General features: G+C 35.2%; 2 protein-coding genes across 3 annotated transcripts in view; one reads left to right on the forward strand and one right to left on the reverse strand.

Annotated features, from left to right (window-relative positions):
• The window catches only part of STYX (serine/threonine/tyrosine interacting protein), a 33585-nt gene extending 19643 nt beyond the window's left edge, over positions 1–13942 (forward strand). The window contains exons 5-11 of one of the 2 annotated variants that reach the window (XM_023627739.2): positions 772–832; positions 1307–1343; positions 1778–1817; positions 1908–1958; positions 3940–4012; positions 7655–7748; positions 10341–13942. In XM_023627739.2, coding sequence (XP_023483507.1) covers positions 772–832; positions 1307–1343; positions 1778–1817; positions 1908–1958; positions 3940–4012; positions 7655–7748; positions 10341–10414 — 430 coding nt within the window. In that variant the 3' untranslated portion in view covers positions 10415–13942. The remainder of the gene's footprint in view (positions 1–771; positions 833–1306; positions 1344–1777; positions 1818–1907; positions 1959–3939; positions 4013–7654; positions 7749–10340) is intronic. The other variant, XM_023627740.2, reaches the window with a different exon arrangement.
• A 1175-nt stretch (positions 13943–15117) lies between these two features.
• GNPNAT1 (glucosamine-phosphate N-acetyltransferase 1) lies at positions 15118–25311 on the reverse strand. The gene is made up of 6 exons (XM_023627743.2): positions 25130–25311; positions 22519–22686; positions 21443–21505; positions 19272–19399; positions 18292–18353; positions 15118–16713 (listed from the first exon to the last, which is right to left on the reverse strand). Exons 2-6 carry the CDS (start codon positions 22670–22672, stop codon positions 16566–16568), a joined length of 555 nt encoding a protein of 184 aa, XP_023483511.1. The 5' UTR covers positions 22673–22686; positions 25130–25311; the 3' UTR covers positions 15118–16565.
• Positions 25312–25957: the final 646 nt, after the last annotated feature.

The raw sequence follows: 25957 nt of genomic DNA on the forward strand, positions 1-25957 counted from the left end.
TTGTGATAAGCCCTGAATTTATTGAAGTTGTTACCACCTAAATAATCATTAAAGTACTGTAATTCTTAAAGCAATCTTGACTTTAAAAATTAATTTTATAACTTTTTCATAACTTTACCTATAGTTGTGTTAGTAGACAGGTAGTCTTGGATAGGTTGGAAATAGAAGTTTTTCACCAGATTAAATAAGCCTAGCATATTAATAATGCCTTATTTTAAATGTTTTCCAAAGTGTAAAATTCCAGGACAGGTGGTCTCTTGGCTCTTTTTTTTACTCCTGAAGGTTAGTTCAGACAATGAATGTTTGACTTACGGCTTTTATTTTGGTTAGCTTGTTCTCTCGCAGACTTGGGGCTTCCTCTGAATTTTCCTCTGTAGGGTTGTGAGGAGGGGGTCACAAGACCACTCGGAGAGGAATCTTCTGGTCCTAGGGAAGTTGGTAGAAATAGAAGAATAACAATAAGGAATACAGGCACTGTCTTTATTTTCTAGGTCCATTCTGATCTAGAGGAAAATTTCTTCCTGCTTGTGGTTGTTCTATTTTAACCAGATAGTTTTTTTTATATTAAAATATCAGAGAAGTGTTAACATGTTATTTAAGGCTTTAAATGCCTTGCCTTCAAACAATGTAAAATCTATGACCGCGTTCTTGGGAATATGGTACTTTGAAAGTTGTTTTGCATTCTTTTCGTGGTTGCCAAGAAATTTTCAAGTTTCTTATACATAGAGTTTTACCTGAAAGTGTACTTATCACAGAATGTTCTATTTTCAGATATTTAGTGTTGGATATTGCAGATAATCCAGTTGAAAATATAATACGTTTTTTCCCCATGGTAAGTATCAATATTTAATATCATTCAAAATTTATTTATGATTTGACCTCTTAATTGTGGTTCTGAAAGTTAATGATAACAAAACATAATTCCCTCCTATAGTACTTTTACTTTGTTATGACTGAAAATTGTGGGATTATATTTTAAAGAAAATTTATTATTTTTAAAACCTTTTTATGATCTCCAAATGTTTGAGAAATCATAGTTTGAATTTATTAAATTCAAATTAAATTTTAGTTCCTGTTTAATTTTTTTAACTTATTAACTATAGTTGCATTTGTGGCATTTTGGAAATTCTTTAATTAAGGTAATTTTTATTCTTTTTGATTTTAATAAATTTTTAATAATTTTAAATTAATTTAAAATTTATAATTAGCAGATTATTTTCAGTATATTTTATTTCACTGTATATATATTTTTATGCTTGTGTTAATCTACATGTTTTATTATAACACATTGTCTTTTTGCCTTCAGACTAAAGAATTTATTGATGGGAGCTTACAAACTGGAGGTAAATAATACTTCCTTTACTTAGCTAATATTTATTTTTAGGAGATTATTTGTTATAGTTAATTTTTTTACTTAACATTTATCTTAAATGCAGGATATGCAAGTTGTGATTATATATAATAGGGTATTCTCAAATTTGCATTTTCCTGACTTCTTGTTTCACTTGGATAGACTTTCTTAAATACCCCTATAGAACTATTTTCAAATTCTGGGTCAGTTTTAAATCTCTTTAACCTAAAAGTCTGCTGTACTTTCTAGAGTTAGTATAAATAAATTGTAAAGATTTGGAAATTAATAAATACGCAAGTGGTATGTGTAAAATATAAAATGTTTAAGAAAAGATTTATTTTGCTATGGTATGATACATAGTTTCCATATCTTTTAGCTGCTGAATCAGATATTTTTCTATCAGAATAACTATTTCTTGTTTTTCAGGAAAGGTTCTTGTCCATGGAAATGCAGGGATCTCCAGGAGGTATGAATTAAGAGATAATCTTTCTTTCTCTAGCATTTAATTAATGAGTTGTATTTTCTGTTTTTTTCTAAAATTTTTTCCCCTCTTCAGTGCTGCCTTTGTTATTGCATACATTATGGAAACATTTGGAATGAAGTACAGGTAAGAAAGTACTCTGAAACCTAGCGACAGTTTAAATTCTCATTAAAATAAGTTAATGGAGACAGTTTGGGAGTTTGAAGTTAATATTCTCCTGATTTTGCCATCTAATCATGGTTGATTAACCAGACCCTTACCTCCCATGATTAGTCTCTTAACTTTTGCAGCTTGTCTACCGTGTATACATCTGCTTAGGCTAATATTTTGTGGTTTTATGGAGCTACTCTTGTTTTTTTAAGAAGCCAAGGTAGTCATAGTTGGAATAAGCCGTGGAAAACTACATACTTACTACTAGGAAATTGATTAATGTAAGTTTAAAACTCTTAGACACAGATGTTATGGCTTGCCTTGTTTAAAAGGCTAATTTATTGTTTTCCTTTCATTGTAGTTGATTGAAAAATTACCTAGAAATTGTTTTGCTTCTATTCACAATTCAGTGATTATCCAGAATCACCTTTCCCAAGCATACTGCACAGATAAAAGAGAGAAAGGGGGCTCATGAGCTTCTCACCTCGAAACAAAACAGAAACCTACCCAGTATAGTGTTTCCTTTCTTAGTGTGTCTCATTGTCCAAGTTAGAAATCTTGTTGTAATCATTGACACCTCCTTCTCTTTTACTCCCCATATCTCCCAAACTGATCCATTACCAAATCCTATCTGGTTTATGTTGTAAAATATACCTTGAGTCTGTCTCTTTTATTTTTCTCTTCATCATCATTTAATCCCCGTTATCCAAGCTCCAATCATGTCTCCCTTGAACTCTTCCAGTAGTAACCTTCTTAGGAGGTCTCATGCATTTTTTCCTTCTCCAGTTTGTTCTGTTCTCCATACTACAGTTGGAGTGATCTCTTTTTCAAAAGATAAATGCAATCATATATCACCCTACCCTAAAAAGATCTTAAAGGTTTCTGATCCTTAATAGCTCTTAACATGACCAATAAAACTTTGCATGGCATACCCCCATCAACCTTTCCATTCTTATACCATGTTCCTCATTGCTCTCTCCATTTGAGCTATGTTTGGCATTAGATCCACATGCCTGACACATAGTAGACATTGAAATTTTTGTTTAGTTTGTTTGGTATCCTTTATGTTTAAATTATAATGGAAAAGTTTGCTTAAAAGTATCAATTCTTAAAGGAATATTATTTGAATACAAATGCTTTGTTTATTTAATTGAAAAAGATTAATGCTGGGTAGACTTTATGTTTTATATATTCTCTTTATTATTTCGTGTCTTGGCAGTAATAATATTGGGGGCTGCCCTGTGGCCGAGTGGTTAATAAGTTCACGCACTCCGCTTCAGCTGCCTAGGGTCTCACTGTTTCGGATCCTGGGTATGGACGTGGTACCGCTCATCAGGCCATGCTGAGGCGGCATCCTACATAGCACAACCAGAGGCACTCACAACTAGAGTATACAACTATGTACTGGGGGCTTTGGGGAGAAAAGAAGAAAAAAAAAGAAGATTGGCAACAGATGTTAGCTCAGGTGCCAATCTTCAAAAAAAAAAATTAATAGTGAAAATACTTCCATTTATTGGGTACTATTCTAGGCACTTTTATCTCATTTAAGCCTCATAACAGCACAAAGAAGGAGATATACTTCCCCTTGTTTAACCAGTGCTAGTATTTTGAGCATGTACTGTGTTACAGATGCCGTACAAGGTGCTTTACACTTACTTTCCCCCATCTTCACAATAGCCCTCCAAGGTAGGAATTATTAATAATTCCCAATTTTCAGATGATAAAAGGCTTAGAAAAGTTGAGAACTGGTAAGCAGAGGGATTGTGATATTTAGTCTCATCATGCTGTCGATTTTTCCACTATAGCTTATTACCCCTCTGTCATATAAGCTGTATGATTATGATTTCCTATTTTAGGTAAATTTTTAGATAAGTTCCTATTTTAGGTAAATTCTGAAAAGATTGAGATTAGCTCATGAGATAATACCATTGCTTTGGGTTTTTTTTCTGTTTTTCAGAGATGCATTTGCTTATGTTCAAGAAAGAAGATTTTGTATTAATCCTAATGCTGGATTTGTCCATCAACTTCAGGTAACTTTTCTCTTTTTCCTCTTTATGGCAGTCAGAAAATAGGATAGTTAAAATCTTATGTCTGTGTAATTTGTGTTTTTACTTTGTAAATACTTAAAAAATTGCCATAATCCAATTTGACTTTTTATTCAAATTTATATCTCTATTTCAATGTATTTTCTTAAAAGCTGCCATTACCAAGAAAAAAAAGAATAAAGGCACATTGTTTAAATCTAAGGTAAAAGAATTGATGTTAGAAATTTCTTCAGTTTTTTCTCTATTTTGATCATACACCCAAAGCATAAGAGAGTTTTGATTCTGAATATACTACATATCACAGCTTTTTCTATTTTACATGCTTTATCTTTTCCATGTTGTTTCAAGTTTTGTTGGTACCTGGAAGATACACTAAAAAAGAGAGTAAGATAAACTTGTTAATTATGTGATCAGACTAGTTTATTTAATATTCTCCAAGACGGAAAACCATAGGTTGTAGAATGTGTTCTGGGTAACTGTCCAGTTATGCAGGAACAAGTCTCATGTTGACACATCAAGAGCATCACAAAATGGGTTGCCTCAGTTACTAAACTTTCAATTGTACTTCATTGTTATTTTTAATTTACTTTTAGTTTTTACTTCATTCATTTAAAAGAGAAATGGTGGTAGCTCTGACTAAAGCTTGTTTATGTAAAATGTTTTCTTTTTCTCCTTTATAATTATATTACAGAACACAAAACTGCTATAATTTATAAGTTTCTTTGCCTTTTAACCTTGTTGTGTAAAAACATTCTCTTTTTAAACTGATTTTTGTATTTGAAAAAGTAGTATATACCCATGGTTAAAATAATTAAAATTCAACGATGCCTAAGGAGAATACAATAAAAAGTCTCCTTAATAGTATATCTTGAAGATCATTCTAAAACAGCATATATAGTTGTACCTGCATAGTATTTATATAGATATGTATGTACATATGTGTATCACAATTTTATATGACCAGTTTCTTATACATGGACCTTTAGATTGTTTCTAGCCTTTCATGATTATAAACAGTATTGGAAAGAATATTTTGGTAGGTACATCTTTTTTTAACATATGTGACTATACTTATAAGATAATTGATCAAATTGGAATTGCTGGATCAGAAGGCATTTGAAATTTGATGTTGCCAAATTGCGTCTAAAAGGGCTGAAATAACGTAAATTTATACCGCCAAGAAACAAGGAATACCTGTTTCCCCACACCCTAATACAATACCAGTAGCCAAACTCATGGTAGTAAAAGTGGCAGCTCCTTATGGGTTTGCCCATTTTTAATTAGATTACTGTTCTTTTTTCTCATTGGTTTGTAAGAACACTTTCTATGTTAAGGAAATTTATCTTTAGCCAACTGATTTGAAATGCAATTTTTATTAAATATACAAAATTCTGATCTGTAGTTGGGTCTATTTCTGGACTTTGTATTCTGTTCCATTGATCTCTTTTATTGTTCCACCTGTATCAAACAATTTTAAATACTATAATATTGTATAATTTATGGTATGGTTCAAGTTCCCCTCATTGATGTTCTTTCTAGAATTCTTCTGGCAAGTTCTTACATTTGTTTTTTGTTAACTTTACTGGAAGGAGTCCTGTAGTCATTTTTAGTAATAATATCTCTACATTCACAGTTCAGAAAGAACTGACACCTTTAAATTTTTAGTCATCTTCTCTAAGAGTACATTCTATTTATTCAACTTCTGTGTCCTTTAGTGTTTTAGTTTTCTTTGTAAAGAATATATAAATTTCTTATGAAATTTACTCTTAGGTATTTTGTTCCCATTGTGAATGAAATTGTTTTCTAATTAATTATTTCTGCGTAGGAAAGCTACTGATTTTTATTAATGTTTCAGTTTGCAACCTTTTTAAACTCTTCTTGATTCTAAAAAAATTTCCAGTTGATTTTCTTAGCCATTCATCTCATCTTGAAATCATTATAATTTTGCCACTGTCCTTATTTTTTGTACTTCTTTCTCATTAGATGTTCATTGTATCAGAAGAATGACTTACCTTACTCTTTTTTCTTTTAAATTATTTTATTGAGGTCATAATGGTTTATAACACTGTGTAATTTCAAGTGTACATTATTATTTATAAGTTTCTGTATAGACTATAACATGCTCACCACCAGTAATCTAATTTTTATCATCAGCATAATGGTCCCCTTTCCCCTTTTCACCTCTGGTAACCACTAATTTCTTCTCTTTATCCATGTCTGAAATCATGCAGTATTTGTCTTTCTCTGTCTAGCTTATTTCACTTAATATGATACCCTCAAGATCCATCCATGTTGTTGCAAATGGGATGATTTTGTCCATTTTTATGGCTGAGTAGTATTCCATTGTATATACATACCACATCTTCTTTATCCATTTATCTGTAGGAGGACGTTTGGGTTGCTTCCACATCTTGGCTATTGTGAATAATGCTGCAGTGAACATAGGGGGTGCATAAATCTGTTTGAATTGTTGATTTCAGGTTCTTTGGATAAATACCCAGTAGTGGGATGGCTGGATCATAGGGTATTTCTGTTTTTAATTTTTGAGAAATCTCCATATTGTCTTGTGTAGTGGCTGCACCAGTTTTCATTCTCATCAGCAGTGTATGAGGGTTCCCTTTTCTCCATATCCTCTCCAACATTTGTTATTTTTTGTCTTGGTGATTAGAGCTATTCTGATAGATGTAAGGTGATATCTCATTGTGGTTTTGATTTGCATTTAGTGATGTTGAACATCTTTTCATGTGCCTGTTGACCATCCGTATATCTTCTTTGGAAAAATATCTGTTCCTATCCTCTGCCCATTTTTAGTCTGACGTAGTCCCATTTGTTAATTTTTTCTTTTGTTTCACTTGCCTGAGTAGAAAGATTTGCCCTGAGCTAAAGTCTGTTGCCAATCTTCCTTTCCCCCCCACCCCAAAACCCCAGAACACAGTTGTATATTCTAGTTTAAAGTCCTTCTAGTTCTTCTGTGTGAGCCGCCACCACAGCATGGCTCCTGACAGACGAGTGGTCTGGTTCCGTGACCGGAAACCGGACCCGAGCCGCCAGAGCAGAGCGCATGGAACTTTAACTACTCAGCAGGGCTGGCTTCCTATTTCTTCATTTTTGACTAGAAGTAAAGAACTATCATTTTAAGGAATTAAAAAAACAAATATATACTTGAATCCATTAAATGCCTTATAGTAATCTGAAGTTTAAAATACTTTACAACTATGTAGCATTTTATTGTTACTGAACTTTATTTCATTTTATTTTTACAATCATTTTATGAGATTGCCAGTTTGGGTTTATTGAGGTGTGTGTGTGTATGTGTGTGTTTGTGTGTGTGTGTTTTAAGAGATGAAGTCAGAGATCATACAGCTAATGGCCCAGTAGCAGAGAACACATACTGACTGGCTGTTCAGTGTGTGATGCCCCAGTGCAGGCTGTTAGCCTTACTTGATTTACGTCTCATCAGTAAATGTGAAATTATGAGATAGGCATATTAAGCCTGCATTTCTCTTACAACAATATGGCACCAGATTTTTCAGTATAAACAAAGAAAACCAATAATGTACACATTAATCACTGTTTGGGTATCCAGGAATTTAAATGTATATTCAAGTTAAATAAAATCTTTTTTAGGAATATGAAGCCATCTACCTAGCAAAATTAACAATACAGATGATGTCACCACTCCAGATAGAAAGGTCATTATCTGTTAATTCTGGTACCACAGGTAAGGACTTTTTCATCTTGGAGAAAGTTGGGGAGAAAGATGATGGTATGAAAGATAGAAAAGATGAAGCATCTTTTGCTCATTACAAGTTACATTGAACAATTTAAATTGTTTAGAAATCTTTGGGTAGACTGTGAATTAAAAAAAGATCATTTCAGAATTTCATTTTATAATGAATAAATGTGTATTATATTGAGCTTGTGTGTACACTACTGTACTTAGTTAATTAGAATATGCTGGTTGGAAGATCACATCTCTGCTTGGTTTAGTTTGAAGTCTTCAGGTGTTACAAAGATTAAACTAATGAGAGGGGTCTGGAGAAGTGGCCCTAAATACACTTAAAGTGATCTTATTAAAAACAAAAGGTGGTTGATAGATGAAAGAAAGCATGTTTCCAATTAAGGTGACTAATGTGAGCTACTTCAGTTTTTCTCTTGCCATCAATATTTCAATCCTTTCTCCCTCCCTCCCTTCCCTATTTCAGAGTGCCCCTCCCCCATTTTCAAAGTAATGATCCAAGAATGCTGTCAAATCTTTTAACTTTTACCTTCCTTCTCCAAGACCTTGCTACCCTTGTTTGTTTCCTTTTTTTTTTTTTTTTTAACTTTATGAGACCACTCATAGAATTTTTACTTTCTGATTTTTCTCTCCCCTGGTTCATTTCAGTCTTATTTGAACTAACAGCCTTATAAGATAGAAGAACAGGTTACATACCTAGTTAGTGACGGACCTGGAAATCGAGCACAGGTGCACTGCTCAACAAGTCCAGCACTCTTCACTATATTGTACTGCCTGTAGTAATAAGGCTGGATGTATCTATCCCTCAGGCTCAACCTCCTACTTGTCATTGACTCTTTTCTTTCCTTTGCCACCTCTATCTAATCAGTTTCCAAATCAAGTACAGTCTGTTTCCTCAGTGCTTTTAAAATTCCCTCCCTTTTTTATAGCACCTGAATCTCAGTCTAGTTCAGGTCCACATTGGCCTCCTGTTCAAACTTTTGTTATTTGATCTTTTCTGTACATTGTGGCTAGACTTATTTTCATGAAAGATAGTTCTAATAATGATATTTTTCGTATACAAAAGCATTCACAGGCTTAATTCCTACAGAAGAAAACACATAGAGTGTCATAGGTAGTAATGAAAGGCCCTTCTGATCTTTACTTTTATCTAACTATTCCTCTTTATATATGTACTCCAGAAAACTGAACTACTGACATTTCCTGTGTGTGTCTTCTTTTCTCCACCTAGAATGCATCAGTGATGGTCAGTTTATTCTTTTTTTTCATTAAAGATTTTATTTTTAAAAATTTTTCCTTCTTCTCCCCAAAACCCCCTAGTATATAGTTGTGTATTTTAGTTGTGGATCCTTCTAGTTGTGGCATGTGGGACGCTGCCTCAGCATGGCTTGATGACCTGTGCCATGTCCGCGCCCAGGATCCGAACCAGCGAAACTCTGGGCCGCCAAAGCGGAGCGCGCGAACCTAACCACTCGGCCACGGAGCGGGCCACAGTCTCTCTGTTCTTAAAAACTTAGTTCAATTGTCATCTCCTCAAGAAAACATGATGATAAACTCACTTTTCCTCCAATCCCTAGTCATGTGGCACTCCCATAGAGCTTTGTCTACACTTCCTCACTTTCTGACTTGTATTAGTGATTTATGTGTCTTACCTTCCTTAGTAGAATGCAAGTGCAGCACTTCTTCTGAAACTCAGTTACAGCAGCTGGATTTAGCCTCTTGGCTAGCATGTTTTCTTCTTTATTCCATTGCCTTGATATATTCCTGTCCTTATTTTATTAATCTTATAGTGAAATGTTATTTTCATGTTGGAATCCACCCTCTGAATTAACATTATTAGTCAGATTTAGCACAACATAAGTTTAAGGCCATGCCATTGTTAGGCAGATCACAGGCAGACCCTTTACCAGTTTAATTGTTCCCTAAAGTTTTCCTCCGTTGAGACTCAAATTTCTTGATTATAACTATTAGGCATATAGGGATAGCTTTGATTCTATATGGGAAATTTCTGTACTAGCAGACTCTGATGTGAAGAGTGGATAAAGAAAATCTCTTCTTTATCTGCTGCAGCTTTCTCCCAACTCTAGACTTGTTGTAATAAAACTGCTTCAGTGGAAAAATATGTTCGGCAGCATCTGTGAAAGCAAAAAGATAATTATATCTACAAAATAAAATCGTACAAATATAAAATTAACTTGTTAAATTTTATGTTCTAAGTCACGTTTATGGTGCCTAAAAAACATAAACTTGGTAACCAAACATTTATGTACCATTATATCTTTAGAAATTCTACTTTCAAACTATTTTAAAAATCAATATTTATTACGTGCAATACCTAAGAAATACTTAATTCTCACAAGGGAAAGTGTATCCTGTCATGAAGACAAAAAGTTATTTGGGTAATTTATAAGAAAAGAGTTTACTAAAGTTTGCTAAAAATTCAGTCATGGAATTTTCAAGTGCATATACACAGTAACACTTCATGAAAAATGAAACTTGTACTATCTGTAACACTATAGCAAATGAATTTATTTAAATTCCTATTATATGTTATGTTCACGCAATAACTTTTAGGCAGTTTGAAGAGAACACATGAAGAAGAAGAAGATTTTGGAAACATGCAAGCAGCGACTGCACAGAATGGCTGACTCAAGACCAACATTATAGAGGATGTGAATTTCTATTTGGGAAGGAGAAAATACTAGAGACGATGATGATGTAAAAACGGTAAAAACACAAGTAGTTTCTTTTCAATTATATGTTGCTTCCAGACATGTTTCTCTGAAACTTGTGGAGCAACATTTTAAGATGTTGGATTTCTGCAATAGATGGCAAATGATGGTTTTACCCTTTTTTCCTTTTCCTTTTTGTTTTTACATCTTACATTTTTATTATAAACCAAGAATTTCGGACTTGCAAAGAGGTATTATTGCAATAATGCACTTTTCATACTTGAAATTTATTTGTATGATATAAAGTTATTACTTTAAGCAAAATGCAAGTTAGGGGGGATTTGTTTATAAAATCTGGGTAATTTATAACAAGAATTTCCTAAAGTTTGCTAAAAATTAATTGTTCTAATATATATTACATTTTAAAAATAATTTTACAGTTCAGTTTTATGATGGAGCCTCTTACAGAAACATTAACAAATGCAGGAATCTACCACATTTCTTTTGTAATATAATTCAATAGCATAATTACCTTTTTCTTAAACTTGTTGATCCCTTATTAATAATCTTTAAATCACATTAGCCAACTATCCTTACTTTAACATGATCCAAGTATTGCTTCCTTTCCTGTTACCTTCGTAATTTATTCTATCGAGAAAAAAATGTTTAATGAACAACAGAAGATGTTTCGTTTTGTCACAGCAGATGCTCAAAAACAAGGAGTTTTAGATTTTCATGTGACTTTCTTTTTGCATTTCTTAAAAGCCAAATGTTGTTTGTTCTTTTTAGAGTTGCTTAGCCCATATTTTTCTTTGTCCAAAATGGTTCTAAATAGAATATAATAAACCAATGTAGCACTATTTTTTTTCCTAAATGAAGCCCAGATAAGAAAGTGCCTTGCATCATTAAAAAAAATAAAATAAAAAATAAATTCTCATACTAAATTAATATGTAGACCAGTGAAAAGTTAACATTTTTCTGTGATTTCTTTTTTTTTAAGTCATAAATTAGTTTAAACTGAAAGTCTGAGGCTTGAAGAAACCTCGGTAAATTATTTGGAATATGGAACATTTATTCCTTCATTTTATGTTGTCTTAATGATTCTGTGAGATTGTTCTGGCTCAGAAGCTTTTCTTTGAAGATGCATTTATTGGGGAATGTGATTTGTGGGAGACATTAGTGTACTTTAAATTAGTGCTTTAATCAGTTCTTTACATTGAGTTAATCCAAATTTCCCCCATAATTTGCATTAGCGGAGTCACTTTATGGATCCTTAGTTCTCCATAATTTTTATTTACACATATAACAATTGTTTTAAGAAAAAGTTTTGCTGTTTTAAGTAAGTATGATGTGAAGGAGGAGGAGTGTTTTTAACTTTTTATAGTTGATTTAGGTTAGCACAAACAAAACTCCTTTGTATCTCACTTTTCTCAGTCCTCTCTTGAGGTGCTTTACTGATGGGAATGATTTCCATACGTTCCCTTGGTACCAAGAGGTACTATGCAAGGTAACCTATTACACCAAGTTACTTGCTTTGTTTTCCTCCCTAAAATGTAATAATACAGTAGAAGCTTTTTTATCCAGCATAGTGGTTGAGTGGAGATGAGTTAAAATTGCTTTAATTGAGCTAATTCCTGTTGATCTAGGTGGTATTCCTCTTCTGATTTCCCTTCTCTTGCCGTTTTACCGCCCTGAAAACAGCATATTGTTAATCCCATTGTGGTCTCGTATTCTGTTGTCTTATTAGGTCATTTGGTGTGGTGGTCTAGTAGAGTCAAGATTTGCATTGAGTGTTCAGAAATTCCAGTTGGTAAAGTGCCAGATAACACAGCTTTCCTGTATATAAGTCACTATTGGATAGGTCAGCAAGGATCCCCTGCAATCTGATAATCTAAATCTATGATCCTTCATTCAGCTGAAACTCTTGCTTAAAAGCATCTTCGTCGTAGTACATTTAGGTTTTAAAAATAAGGGTAAGATTTTTTAAATTAGTTTCTTAAATACATATATCCTCTCTAGTAGTCTGGCCAAAAATACAGACTTGGTTATTAATTAATTTATAGCTGGTAATTTTCCACTTTTTCTAACCACTGTAACTTTTATGTTGTCACTAAAGTGCCTGCCCAGCACTGTATAATACTCTCACAAACACTAGAAAGAGGGACTGTCATCTTGGTACAATGTTAATGTAGGCAAAACATGAGGTTTATTCTTTCTTTCAAATAAGAACATTGCAAGTTTGTTTTATCTTGGATCCATTCTACCTAATGTTCAACTGGTTCTTCTGGTAGCTCTTCCTATTGTTTCTTCCATTTGGTTCCATTTCTGTTATTTCTGCTGATGTTTTGATAACTACAATACATTTAACCAATCATGACTTATTTTCTAGAATATTTGAATAATGTATGAGTGACATAGCACTCATTAAATACGCAACCTGGGCACAGAATTTAAAGTGAAATGGCATCAAAACAGGAAAACTGCTTTACTGTCCACTTTGAAAGAAACTTAAATACTGAAAATACTCAGACTGGAATGGCAGTATTCTTACTTTCTCATTTCATTTACTTGGTTCATGTTAATTTCTTCTCTCATATTTAGATAGCAGTTTCTTTATTTGTCTCTCAAGGTGGAAATGTTAAACCATGGCAGCTTTTGCCACCAGCTCTCAACCACTTAACTTTTAGAGCAGAATATTTGTTTAGGGGGGATTTTGTGCTTTAATCTGAGTTTAGAAGTAATGTCAGAAAATGTTAAGCATGTCCTTTTTAAGAAAATATAAGGTTTCTAATTGTCTTCTTATTATGGTAATTCAAGTGAATTAGAAGTATTTAACTGCAATCTTGAATTATAAAGTTGGGATATATATATATATATCAGGATCTCAACTTGATGTAAAGTAAATGAGCAGTTACCTGGCGGGTTTTTTTCTTTTTTAAATAACTGGTTTAATCCATAATTCCATAACAAACTTGGCTTCACTTCACTACTTACTTTACGTTTGTCCATTCAACAATGCTCCGATAAGGAAATGAGAAGGAAATAGCTGAGAATTGCTAAAAGATTTTATTTTTTTAATTGATTAGAAAAATAAGTTTCTAGGGTTTCTGAATGCTGGATTTTTTTGTCTTACCCATCCATGGCAGCTAAAAAAAAATATCACTCAAAATATTCAGGTTTACATGTTACTCTCTCATAGGGAGTTGCCATACCTCACAGTTAAAAGTGTATTTTATAGATCAGTAACATTATACTGACATGTAATTGCAGTTTACTATGCAGCAAAAATGATTCAAGAAGAAAAATAACCTACAGTGTCTACTTACCTTTGTATAGGCAGTTGCTTTAGTTACTCTGCTGTTAACATTTGTACTTGGATAAAATGCTTATGTATGTATAGCAATGTCACAGAGCAAATGCTGCTAGCCCAGGCACAAAGTATTAAAATTATTTTGTGAAGATTGGTGGTTGTATTAAAACTGTTGTGCCATTATACCTCGAAAAGATTGAAGAGTTCATTTATATTGCTTATGCCTCAGGACTTCTTTACTTAGATTGTTGTCTTCTAGGTAAAAGTAACTCAGTTTTTACTCCCACAGATTAAGAAGGATGAATGAACATTGGATATTGAGAAGCACTTAAGAATATCTTCCCAAAGATTGTAGTCATACACAAAAATTACGGTCAGTGGTCCATACAAGGCCCAAGTTTCAGCTCAAGTATATCTTTAAGGATTAGTTGAGTGAGTTTGGAGTTGGAAGTGAGGGAATTCGTGTCTGAAGGAAAGGTAGGTCATCCATGGAACAGCTTGCAGCCCATTAAGAAAAACACTTCATGCTTTTACAGTACCCTCTTGCCCGTTAGCCTGTCTACATACTATTCTTCATCAAAGCTAAGATGCCATCACTACACCATTCTTTTAGATACCACTAAAAGGCAAAATATTGCTGAACGAATTCTGACAAGTCATTGATCATAAATGCATGCAGATTTAAAAAATGTTAGTGTAAAAAAATGCATCTTAGAGTCAATGAAATACAAATATACAAAATATATGAGCAAAATAAAAGTCACAACTGCCACTTCATTGTACCTTTCAAAAGCAAACAATGCTCAAAAATGTGAATATAGGTCATATATTATGAAATGTCTTATGCACCTTTTTTTCGTACTCAAGTTTACTCAGAATACATGGTGTTGAAAATCATAAACATATCCATTTTCCTGGATGACCCAATTTTTACATATTATACCTTACCTATTACTGTATTTCCTATAGGAGGGGTTTAAGATAAGACCTTAAGAACACTATTTAAAGAGATTTATTGCAATACCAATCTTGTAGATAGTTTTACTTTAAGTTGTTCAGAGGTAAGAGATGTAATAAAGCATTTATTTATTTTGCCTTTTATTAGGCTTATTTTTTAACATGGGTTTTTAATTACCAGAATGTACCTAAATAAAGCTGCTGTTGTGTCAAGGTTGTAGGACTCCTGAAAAGGCAAAACTAGCTAGCTCCATTGCTTTCACTAGAGACAGCTCAGTTCATCTGCATGGATCATCAGCAGATAAGTAGTGCACCCTCTAGTGGTGAAGGGTTTTATTGTTTTAGAAAGTCAACTAGCTTACCGCATGGAGGGAAATCCAAAATCCACTTGAGGCAGGTGTGAGTCAAAGGGTTGAGAAACAGGTGGTTTTACTTTCTAAGTTCATTTTACAAAGAGTAAATGTTATGAACTGTGATTTGACCTAATAAGAGAGTTCAATAGAAGACTCAAGAAAAGTACAGATAACGTTAGGATTCTAACAAAGACTATTCACGTAACATGGAATGCAAAGATTAGAACCATTAATAAAGTATCTAATTCTTACTTCAACTTAAAAAAATAATTAAAATAAAATCAAAACAGGATAGTGACCAGAATAAGAGTATTATTATAATCACATTAAATAGAAAAGCTTCCATCAACATTTTAAGAATGTAACAAATACAGTATGATACATTTTTAAATAATACACTCAACTTTGTAATCTATTTCTCATAAAAATCTTACTAAGAAGAGAAACTTCAGATACTCATGAAAAGATGAGAAATCAGGTTAGAAATACATAATATGCCCAGATTTGCTAATTCACTAAAAAAGGTACCTTATATTTGCTCTTAGGTATTTTAAACAAATGAATAATTTTATCTCACATATAAGACAGGTGGTACTTTACATTAGAATTATATAAACTTTAGATGTACATTTAAATTGTTTTTCTTTGAATCTTGTCACATTTTATAAGTTAATTTTCATTTCTACTTCTTTAAAAGGTTGACCAGGTTGTCTGCCTATACAGTATTAGGATTAACAAATGTTAGACTGCAATACATTTAGTTAAAATAAATCTAATTTATGGGCTGGCCTGGTGGCATAGTGGTTAAGTTCGTGCACTCTGCTTTGGTGGCGTGGGGTTCGCAGGTTTGGATCCTGGGTACGGACCTACCACAGCTCGTCAAGCCATGCTGTGGCAGCATCCCACATAAAATAGAGGAAGATTGGCACAGACACTGGCTCAGCAACAATCTTCCTCAAGCAGAAAGAGGAAGACTAGCAACAGATGTTAGCTCAGTGCCAATCTTCCTCACAACAAAACAAAACAAAAACTAACATCCAATTTCACATAGTATCTGGAAAATGATACAGCCTTAAGTGGTATTTAGCTATGTTTCTTTGAAACAAAAATACTAATTTTATGAATGTGATAAGGAAACAGCCTTATTCATTGTATGTTTTTTTAATGAGCAGTACAGCTGGCAGACATTATAACTCCTTAGTACATATACTCTTGACCACCAAGAAATGAAGCCAAACTTTAGAAAAATACAATGCAAGAAAAGATTCAAGTTAAAAATATATTCCTTTGGTTAAAAATCATCCCTTTTATAATATCCATTTGTAATCTAAACTCACAGCAGCCCCCACCAGCCCACAGTAATCTTCTAAATGTCATTATACTTGTATTCCAATGTTTTTTCAATCCAGTATTTATGGAGGTCACTGGGTTGTAGCAACAAAATATTTTAACTCTAGAAGAGTACAGCCTTGCTGCATTAGCTCCTTTGACAATGTCTTTAAGATTTTTACTTTAGAAACCTCCGACACATGTAGTTTTCTTCAGATACTGTATATCCAAACTTTTTATAGAAACCAACGTTTTGTGGTAGACATTCAAGGGTAATCTTATAACAGTTCAGTTTCTTGCTTAGCAAAGTAAGGGTTGATAGTAACCTGAAATTTAAAAAAAAAAAAGGAGGGGGGAGGCATAGTGTTAATAAAAGTGGATTTTAGTAATTAATATAAATGAATATTATATAAAATAAAATTTGAAGTTTACATTAGAGAAAGGTTTAGATCATGCTCTTTCCCATTATATTCATTTATTCAAATTGTTATGTGGATACGCATTTAAATCACCCAAAGCATTTTATTTAGTTTCAAATCTACTTTATCTAGTAATCTCCAGCCCGTTAATAAACAGGAATAATACTAAACTCACCCTAAACCATCTTTAAAAAGTTTTAAGATTAATGTTAACACTAAAGACTATCAACCTTTTAAAAAATATGGCCGAAATTGTTCTTTAAAAAAGTCTTTTTAGGTCTTTAAGTTCACACGTTCCACTTTGGTGGCCTGGGCTTCACCAGTTCAGATCCTGGGTGTGGACCTATGCACCACTTGGCAAGCCAAGGTATGGCAGGCATCCCACATATAAAGTAGAGGAAGATGGGCATGGATGTTAGCTCAGGGCCAGTCTTCCTCAGCAAAAAAAGGAGGATTGGTGGCAGATGTTGGCTAAGGGCTAATCTTCCTCAAAAAAAAGTATTTTTTTCCTAAATCTATTCAAACTACTTAGGAACAGTTAACAGTCCCATGTAAAATGGGTAAATAATAGCTTTGTTCTTTATCATTTTTAAAGCTACTTTAATATTTGTGAAAGTATATATCAGATCAACTCCAGATTGATCTTAAAAGTGGAAATGAAGCAAAAATGTATACATCTTTACAATCCTTAAAGAATCCAACCCCAGAATAAGAATGTGATTCTGACTGCCTTGGGGGGAAAAAAACTAGAAAAGAGCTACAAAAATTTACCTCAAGGGTTTTCTCATTTTTGCATAAACTGAAAAATCATCATTTCAAGACAGAACTTGATTGAAGTTATAAAACTATAAAAGGTATGACTAAGTTAAGTGGACTAGAATACCAGAAATGTATCTGTTTTGATCACTGATGTATCCCAAATACCTCGAAGAGTATCTGGCACATATCTGGCAGATACTCAGTGAATTCCTTAAAACTCAGAAGAGATAATATTAAAAAGCAAGTTATATCTTATAAAATAGGCAATAAATCTATGAAACTTATTTACATTTATTTTAAAAGATTTAGATAAATGTACAGAGGATGAATTATATAGTGAAGGCTATTTCTGTATGTGTTTCTAAAACTTAGGAGACTAAGAACATTTCCATTGTTTTTAAATATGACACACAAACTGGGGCAAATGACTCGGCCAAAAGTTTGTTTCCTACTGGTATGAGAATACTACTACCAAGAGTTAATAACTTAAAAATGTTATTGTGTGTAAAACAGTACACTTAACAATTTCCAAACTTTGTGATAAAACTAAAAAAATATTTCTTCGTTAAATTCAGTCTAACCTATAGAATGACATGGGTTCATAGTTAACGACGGCTAAAAGAACTTCAGACAGGAAAACAGTTTTTACAAATATCGTGGCCAGAAACTAAACAAACACAGAGAGTGTCTAATTTATCTAAGGTTACCTTGTTTCTGCCTACTTACAATTTGCCAAGCTGCTTTCCTCTGCATTCATCACTAACAACAACATCTTCTACTCTTCCTCTCTGAAAATATTTACAGTGTTTAAAGGAATCAGCAGATAGTTTTGTTTTTAGCTAAATCAACAAGTGATGGGTTAAGAATTTATTGACAAAAATAAATGTTTTGTAAACTTGAACTTCACAAAAAGCAAAATGCAAATTTTTTTTACTTATTATTATAGAGGAAATACTATCATGAGTCAACTTGTGGACTAATCTTGTTTTGTCTATATCCTAAACCTCCCCACCCCACTGTTTTAAAGCAAATCTCAGAATCCACATCACCAAAATGCAACCATGTCATGAACCTACTACATCCCTTGCTTAAACAGCAATTTATGTCAGACATCCAAATTCAATTTAGTAATTTTAGTACAGAAACCCCACCAAAATTCATACCTTACAAAATACATTCCAAGTGTTCTTATCTTATTCTTATTGGATTACCTAGGTTTTCTTTACTATTTCACATGAGTCATGAGGAGTGAAGGAGCTCTACAGGCATTAGAAGTGTCACAGTTAAGACAGAATACAGTATTCTGAACCCTTTACCACTTGAAAACTGATGGGAATTTGTTAATGAAGTACATATATTCAAAGTATTGTTTTTGAAAAAAACAGCATTCAGGATTCGAAACATTATTGGCAAATTTCATGATGCTGACTTGGTTTCGCTATGAATACCAAATCTAACACTTTACAGAACAATTTTTAGCAAACAATTCATATTGTTAATATATTTTCCTCATAACTCTCAGAACACAATGGGAAAATGCCTGTTACTAAGTGATTTCTAAGAAGCAAAACTTTTTTCAGGACAATATAGCTCTCATTTACAATGAAAAGCAATGAGCAAACAGATTTGCCTAATGGAAAGTCAAAGTTGGCTTTGCTAGAAAACATCTGTCCATTTTGCTCATAAGCATTAATGTGAACACATACCTTAGCACAAGAATGGATGAATTTATGTTCGATTATCAAAGTTGCTGTAGCAACAATCTGTCCTAAAGTCACATCTTCCACAACTGTAACATAATAATCCCCAGATTTCTTCATGTGCTCAAAAGATTCTGTAGAAATTAGAAAAGTGTTATGTGGTAGACATTAAACTTTATTAGGTGCCAGATAATACTAGGATTAGCTGAGTTCATTATTGATTATTTAAAGCTGTTTCACCATAGTGATTTCCATTTTGTTTCTAAAGAAAAAGTGATTAAAAATGACCAAGTAGTCCAAATATCAGCAGTCAATATCAACTGGAATGTAGTCCAATTTAAATCTATAGGGCCTAAGTTTAAAAAGTCTGGGGCCAGCCTGGTGGTACAGCGGTTAAGTTTGCATGTTCTGCTTTGGTGGCCCGGGGTTCGCCAGTTTGGATCCCAGGTGTAGACCTAGACACCGCTTGTCAAGCCATGTTGTGTTAGGCATCCCACATATAAAGCAGAGGAAGATGGGCATGGACATTAGCTCAGGGCCAGTCTTCCTCAGCAAAAAACAGGAGGATTGGTGGCAGATGTTAGCTCAGGGATAATCTTCCTCAAAAAGAAAAAAAATGCTAGCAAAGTAAGACTAACAGCTGTTTTAGATGAACAGCACTTACAATACAAATAAATTGTAGATGTTGCCACTCCTGTGGTTAATGAATTAAAACTGTTTAATATCTTCATTACTTTAGTTAGTTTAAATCAATTTCTACACTCAACAGATAACTTGAATAGTACAAAACTCTGCAAATGTTAACAAGAATGTTTACGTGGTTCCATTCTGTAATTTTTAGTCTTAGTTTCAAAATATTTTGACAAAGTAGTTTTCAATTTTCCCCTTGTGATCTCAAGTGTTTGATGATTACGACTTACTTTTTTAGAAATAGAATTATTGTTTTTGTTTCCTGTGAAAGCACCTTGTGAAGTAGGTGAAAAATATGTCTCCATTTCCAAGTAATTTTCCCAAAGGCGCATAGCAAATGGGAGCAAAAATAGAATAAATACTTTCCCGCCAAATTGATTTTTAGTCCTTTACATTTGCTGAAATAACATGGTTTCTCATCTAATATGATATGCATGCAAACTGGAAATCAGGAATAAAAACTGAGCCTAGTAGTCTCACATATTGTTTATTTCCACAATCTCATTCTGGATAGGGGTCTGGAGTGGGAAGAAGAAATAAATTCAATGAAGGAAAACAATGAGAATCAGAAAATGATGATCTTCATCTCAGGAGGGTGAGATAAGAGTACAAAACAAAATTATCTATTGAAAGAAATGAAGAAATTATAGAAAACAGGAAAAGACAGTGTTAAGAGCACAGGAAGGAGTCAGGAAGGTTCTAGTCCTTTCCTTACCAATAACTACCTATGATGTTGGATAAGTCATTTGACCTCTCTGGATTTCCATTCTCATATATGTATTAAAAAAGGGGGGGTGAACTATAAGATACCTGCTAACCTTAAAATTCAATATAAATGAACCAAAATATAAAAGTAGAACATATTTTCTTACATTTTTGATTTGGTGATGAAATTTCTGTGAATAACCTAACCACATGAGAGGAAATACGTACTGCAATAAAAAACAATCTCTAGTACTACCATCTAGGTTCTACACTAATTATCTAAAAGTAGTCTGGGGCCAGCCTGGTGGCGCAGTCGATAAGTTTGCATGATCAGCTTCTTGGCGGCCCGGGGTTCGCTGGTTCAGATCCTGGGTGCAGACATGGCACTGCTTGGCACGCCATGCTGTGGTAGGCATCCCATGTATAAAGTAGAGGAAGATGGGCATGGATGTTACCTCAGGGCCAGTCTTCCTCAGCAAAAAGAGGAGGATTGGCAGTAGTTTAGCTCAGGGCTAATCTTCCTCAAAAAAAAAAAAAAATAACGATTTAAAAAAAATAAAATAAAAAATAAAAGTAGTCAGGTATTTTGCGAAACATGGTATTGCTACATTTGGATTCTAGAATAGTTTAGCCACATTAAACATTTAAATAAGAAAACAGCTAATTTGTTATTTGAACAATTTCCAGCTATTTGAACAGACACTGAACAGAGCTCTAAACTCTCTCAGCTCTCATTTCCCTTTATTGCTTTTCATTCAGGAAAAGGAGGCTGTAGTACTTACTCATAAATTGTTCAGGGCTGACAACTCCAGTCTCTGTTAGCTGACCCAGTACCTTAAAAAAACCTAGTTTTGAAAAACAGATTTCAAGTCATGAGAAGAGCAAATCAAAGATATATCAAAAGAAGCAATGTGGGATTATGGGCAGTTATTTTTTTTGAAACTTTAAGGAATCATTTTTAAATTAATTTAAAAGATTAAACTGAAATTCATTATTTATATAATCAATACATAAAACAATAAGTTTTACCAATGTTTTTGCTTACATAAGATTTTTACAATAGATCTGACCTTAATGTTCAATATTTATAGAACCAGCATTTACGTTTTCCCATGTAACTCGCATTAAATTCAATGCAAGGGATGCCAAATTTCCCCAAGGATGTGCTTTGGTGTTACTTAAAAGTGCAAGATTCTCACTATGACCAAATATGATACTATTTGTAAAATAAAATATAAATAACATTCTTGAGACTACAACTTTTAAAGATTCCTGATTAATTTCATTATCTTAATGTGAACAGTACATTTTTAGAACTTTGAGAATCTTTACTTCTCCACACTCAATAATCTGACCAACATTAGTTTCTTCAGTTTTCTACCAAAACTGTTTATTTTTAGCTTCTTTTTCTACCAAAAAGAAAACTGTAAAAAGTTGATTTTTGACTACCAAAAGTTAAGGAAATCAGTTTGGAGAATTTAGATGTTAAATATGTGTAGACAAAACCTCTTGCAACTTATCCAAGGCAAATTATTTCTACCCTCATTCCACAACCAGCTTCTTAGAGAAGCTTCTTCCTTATGTATCATTATACATGATAATTTCACCTTGATGAGAAGTCTTTTGTGGCTTCTTAATTAGGAAGGAGCAGTGCAGTACTTAAGTCATTTGAAATATTTCAGAGTAATATCTGGTCTTAGCTAATTCTGCATTGGAATTGTCTCAGTCACTTTAAAAATTAACAAAAAATAATCCAAAAGTTAAATATTACTTTTAAAATTATCAGCATCATAATGTTTGTGGAGAAAATAGAATGCTAACTATAATTCTAAACAGGATTTGTAAACTGAGTCCATACCTCTATTCAAGTCTGCAGTACAAAGAGGCCTCAAAACCAAACCTTCTCCAGGATGCGTTGGGGAAATGGCTGGAGAAAATGTAGCTGTATTCTGACTCCAGTCCACTTCTTTGAGTAAACTTGGGTCAAACATAGGAGTTTCATCAGGTTTCATCTTTGCAGTAAGGTCTAAAGTAAAATTTTAAATGTTAAGGCATTTAACAGAAGGAAAATGATGATTGGTGACAAAGTCAATTTCCTGCAATTAGAAAAATTCGGTAACAGATATGAAAGATATTTTAGCCTATCCTGAATCTTAACATCAAATGCCACAACTGCAGATATACAGAAAACTCCTGATAACTAGCAGATAGACAAGTGACTAAATTTAGAAGCTTTAAACTTTAAAACCCCATTTTCTAGAAGGTCTTTTAAAACATTTTTTCCTGTGGGTTGGTGCTACCTGTGTAGCACTGTGGGACTAGCTGACGTTTCATGGGCTCATACGTTTTTGTACGTTACTGGATTTTCTTACTGGGCTGAGAAAGCATTTTGTTGTTCTTACTTGCCACTAAGGAACACTTATGGGGCATGTAACTTTTTTTTATATGAACCATGGACAGAAAATAATTGACCTACTGGCTTAAATGACTTAATTATTCTGTGTTCACTGTAGTATTTGTTCTCATCCATGATAGATTCACCCTGGGAGTCTGGGATTTTGTTTTCACAGGTTTCCTAAAAATCTATAATGTAAGTTTCTCAGCTGCATCTGAGCAGCTTAAGAAAAGCCAGTGTTTTTCATACTGTTGAAAAATGATCAATTGTGGTATTTCCCTCTCAACGTTCAGAAATGGGCAGGTTCTTACTACATGTAGTCTAATAAAATTGAAATAATATAATGATAGAAGGGATGAAAAATTATATAAAGCATAAAAACGGTGGGGGGGAGGCACTTCTGAGGAGCACAGAATTGCTGGAAGAAACGGTCTTCCTAACAATTGTTATAGGAAACTGTAAAGCAACCCCCAACTTTCATTTCTATCCCTGTACCCAGTTAAAGAAACTATCCTCTTGGACAGCTGCCTCTAGCTCTTCTTTGAAACAAAGAATTTACAGATATCTGTCCGTAACGTACTACCATAAAACAAAAGAAAAAAGAAGATTGGCAACAGATGTTAGCTCAGGTGCCAATCTTTAGAAGAAAAAAAAGACCAATGAAAGGTGTATCGTCATTATCCCCGTTTTACAGACCAGGAAACAGGCAGTAACTGCTTAAGATAACAGAGCCAATAAGGAACAGAGTGAGGATTCAAAACCAGGCAACAGGGCCAGCTTCATAAGCACTGGACCTGTACAGTTGCACAGAGACCCACACTTGGTTTAATTCTCTGCTGACACTGCCTTGAAATTCTTAATTTTTTTTAACAAAGAGCCCTACATTTTCATGCCCGGGTTATGACAAGTTATGTAGCCACTCCTGCAGGACTCCAGACTGTACTCCTAGTACTGAAGATGTGCTAGTGAAGATGAATTCCTGCTTTATTGTACAAGAGTTAAAACTTAATCAAGGCAGCGCTTGTAACCTCTATTTGGAAAAGAATTTCAGGCTAGTCAAATACATTAAAGCATTCTGGATAGAAACAGGAATGCATTAACCAGGTACTCAGAGATTAATATCAAAATGTTTTTTATGAGCTATTTTACAAAACAGAGCCATACTTAAGGTTGCTTCCTTTATCTCACTCTGTCCCCATCCAGTAAAATTCTGGTGGTGCACAATTAATCTGCAGGGCAAGTTAAGGTGATTTCATACCAAACTTCAAAAGATTTTAGAAAACAACGAAGTAGGTAAACTTATGTCGTTTACCAAGGAAATAGTACTTTTCAGCACCTTAAGATGTCCCAGGTACTGCAAAACTAGGAAATTTCAGCAAACAGAATTGCAGTTTGAAGCTGAACCTCCTCATTGTCATTGGGGTCCTATTTTAAGGATTTTAGTAAACCCCAACCCTCCTTAAATATTTCTCAAGAAGTTTTCCTGGGTTCGTATCTCTCCAGCCTTAGCCCAATAAATGTCTAGTGAATGAATAACAAATAGTATACGATTTATCTGGAGGTCACATTTCAGAAAATCCAGAAGAAAAACTAATCCCATAATCGCCCGTTCAATTCTGTATGGAATTTTAAATTCGGTTACCTCAACAGCTCCTGTAACAGAAACCTGTGCCTAGGGATAGAAGCCCCGGGAAGGAAACAAAGGACGTCCCTCTTCCCCGCAGCGAAAGCCCCGATTTGGTCAGCGCAGGCGCCGGTCCTCCAGCGGCTCCGGGCCGCCGTGGGCGCGCCTCGGGAGGGAACCGGGAAGGGGGCCCGGCGTTCGCACCTCAGAAGCCAGGGCGGTGGAGACCGGAGCAACGGTCTCGGCTCCCAGCCGAAGCCTGGCGAGCAGAGTCGGTCCCGGGCCCTGCACGGCTGGACCACAGGCCTCGTCCCCAACCTCCGCCCCAGACGCGCGTCCGCCGCGGTCGCTCCGAACGCCGCCACCCCACATGCCCCACCGGGCCAAGAGGAAAGCCCAGCTCCCCGAACGGCCCCCGGCCCACCCGCCATGCCCGGGGCAGAGGCAAACCTGCTGGACGACCGGAAGGGAGGCCGACGGCACTCAGGGCCCCCCCGGCCCGGCTCGCGCCCCTCTCCCGTAGAGGCCCTGCGGTGGGCGCAGCGCTCCAAGTCCGTCGGACTCTCAAGCACCCGGGACACAATACCGGATCCGGATCCGGCTTGCCGGCCAGCCCCACCTCCCGCGCCACAGTCGCCGCCGCCAAGACGTGGCACCGCCAACGCCCCCACCACGCCCCGTCTCGCTGACGAAGGGCCCACGCCGGCGGCCAGAGGCGGAGGCGCCCCGGGGGGGGGGGGGGGGCGAGGGGCGGGGCCTGCGGAGCGCCTGCGCGCGGGCGGCGGCGAAGACGGCCGGCGAGCTTCTCGCCGCGTCGGTGCCTGGTGTGTCTTTGAGCTGGCCTCGTGCGGCCTTCGCGGCGTCGGTGTCTCGGCCGCTCTGGAACGAAATCTCCTTGTTAGTGAGCTAACCACTGCAAGAGGTGACCAGTGTGGGCCTCTGATTCTCAGAGACCGAAGGCTCGGCCTCCTGCCCTCGCTTGCCCCTTCCCTTCACGGTCAGTCCAGTCCTGAGGACTCGGCTCCTCCCTGCCAGCTGGAAGCGTCTCTTCTCCGGCGTTCTGAGTCACCTCCAGGAGGCGGGCCGCTGCCGTCTCCTCCGTGGAGACTCTTTTCTTACTTCTCAGACCCTTTTGGGTGGAGCGCGGCGTCAGGACGCGGGTCCCCCAGGACACGGTTGACAGCGTCTGGGCAGAGGTGTTAGTGGCCTCTCTCCGGGGGATGGAGGGCGGGGTGGGCAGAGACCAGGTACGCTGCTCCACGGCTTAAAATACGCAGG

Source organism: Equus caballus, chromosome 24, assembly GCF_041296265.1.
Source record: "Equus caballus isolate H_3958 breed thoroughbred chromosome 24, TB-T2T, whole genome shotgun sequence".
Classification (NCBI taxonomy): Eukaryota; Metazoa; Chordata; class Mammalia; order Perissodactyla; family Equidae; genus Equus; species Equus caballus.

Coding starts and splice junctions, on each gene's coding strand:
- GNPNAT1 (XM_023627743.2), bottom strand. CDS start 22,672: ATGAAACCTGATGAAACTCCTATGTTTGACCCAAGTTTACTCAAAGAA. Junction 21,506..22,518: donor TACTGCAGACTTGAATAGAG/GTATGGACTCAG, acceptor TTTCAAAACTAG/GTTTTTTTAAGGTACTGGGT. Junction 19,400..21,442: donor CAGCCCTGAACAATTTATGA/GTAAGTACTACA, acceptor TAATTTCTACAG/AATCTTTTGAGCACATGAAG.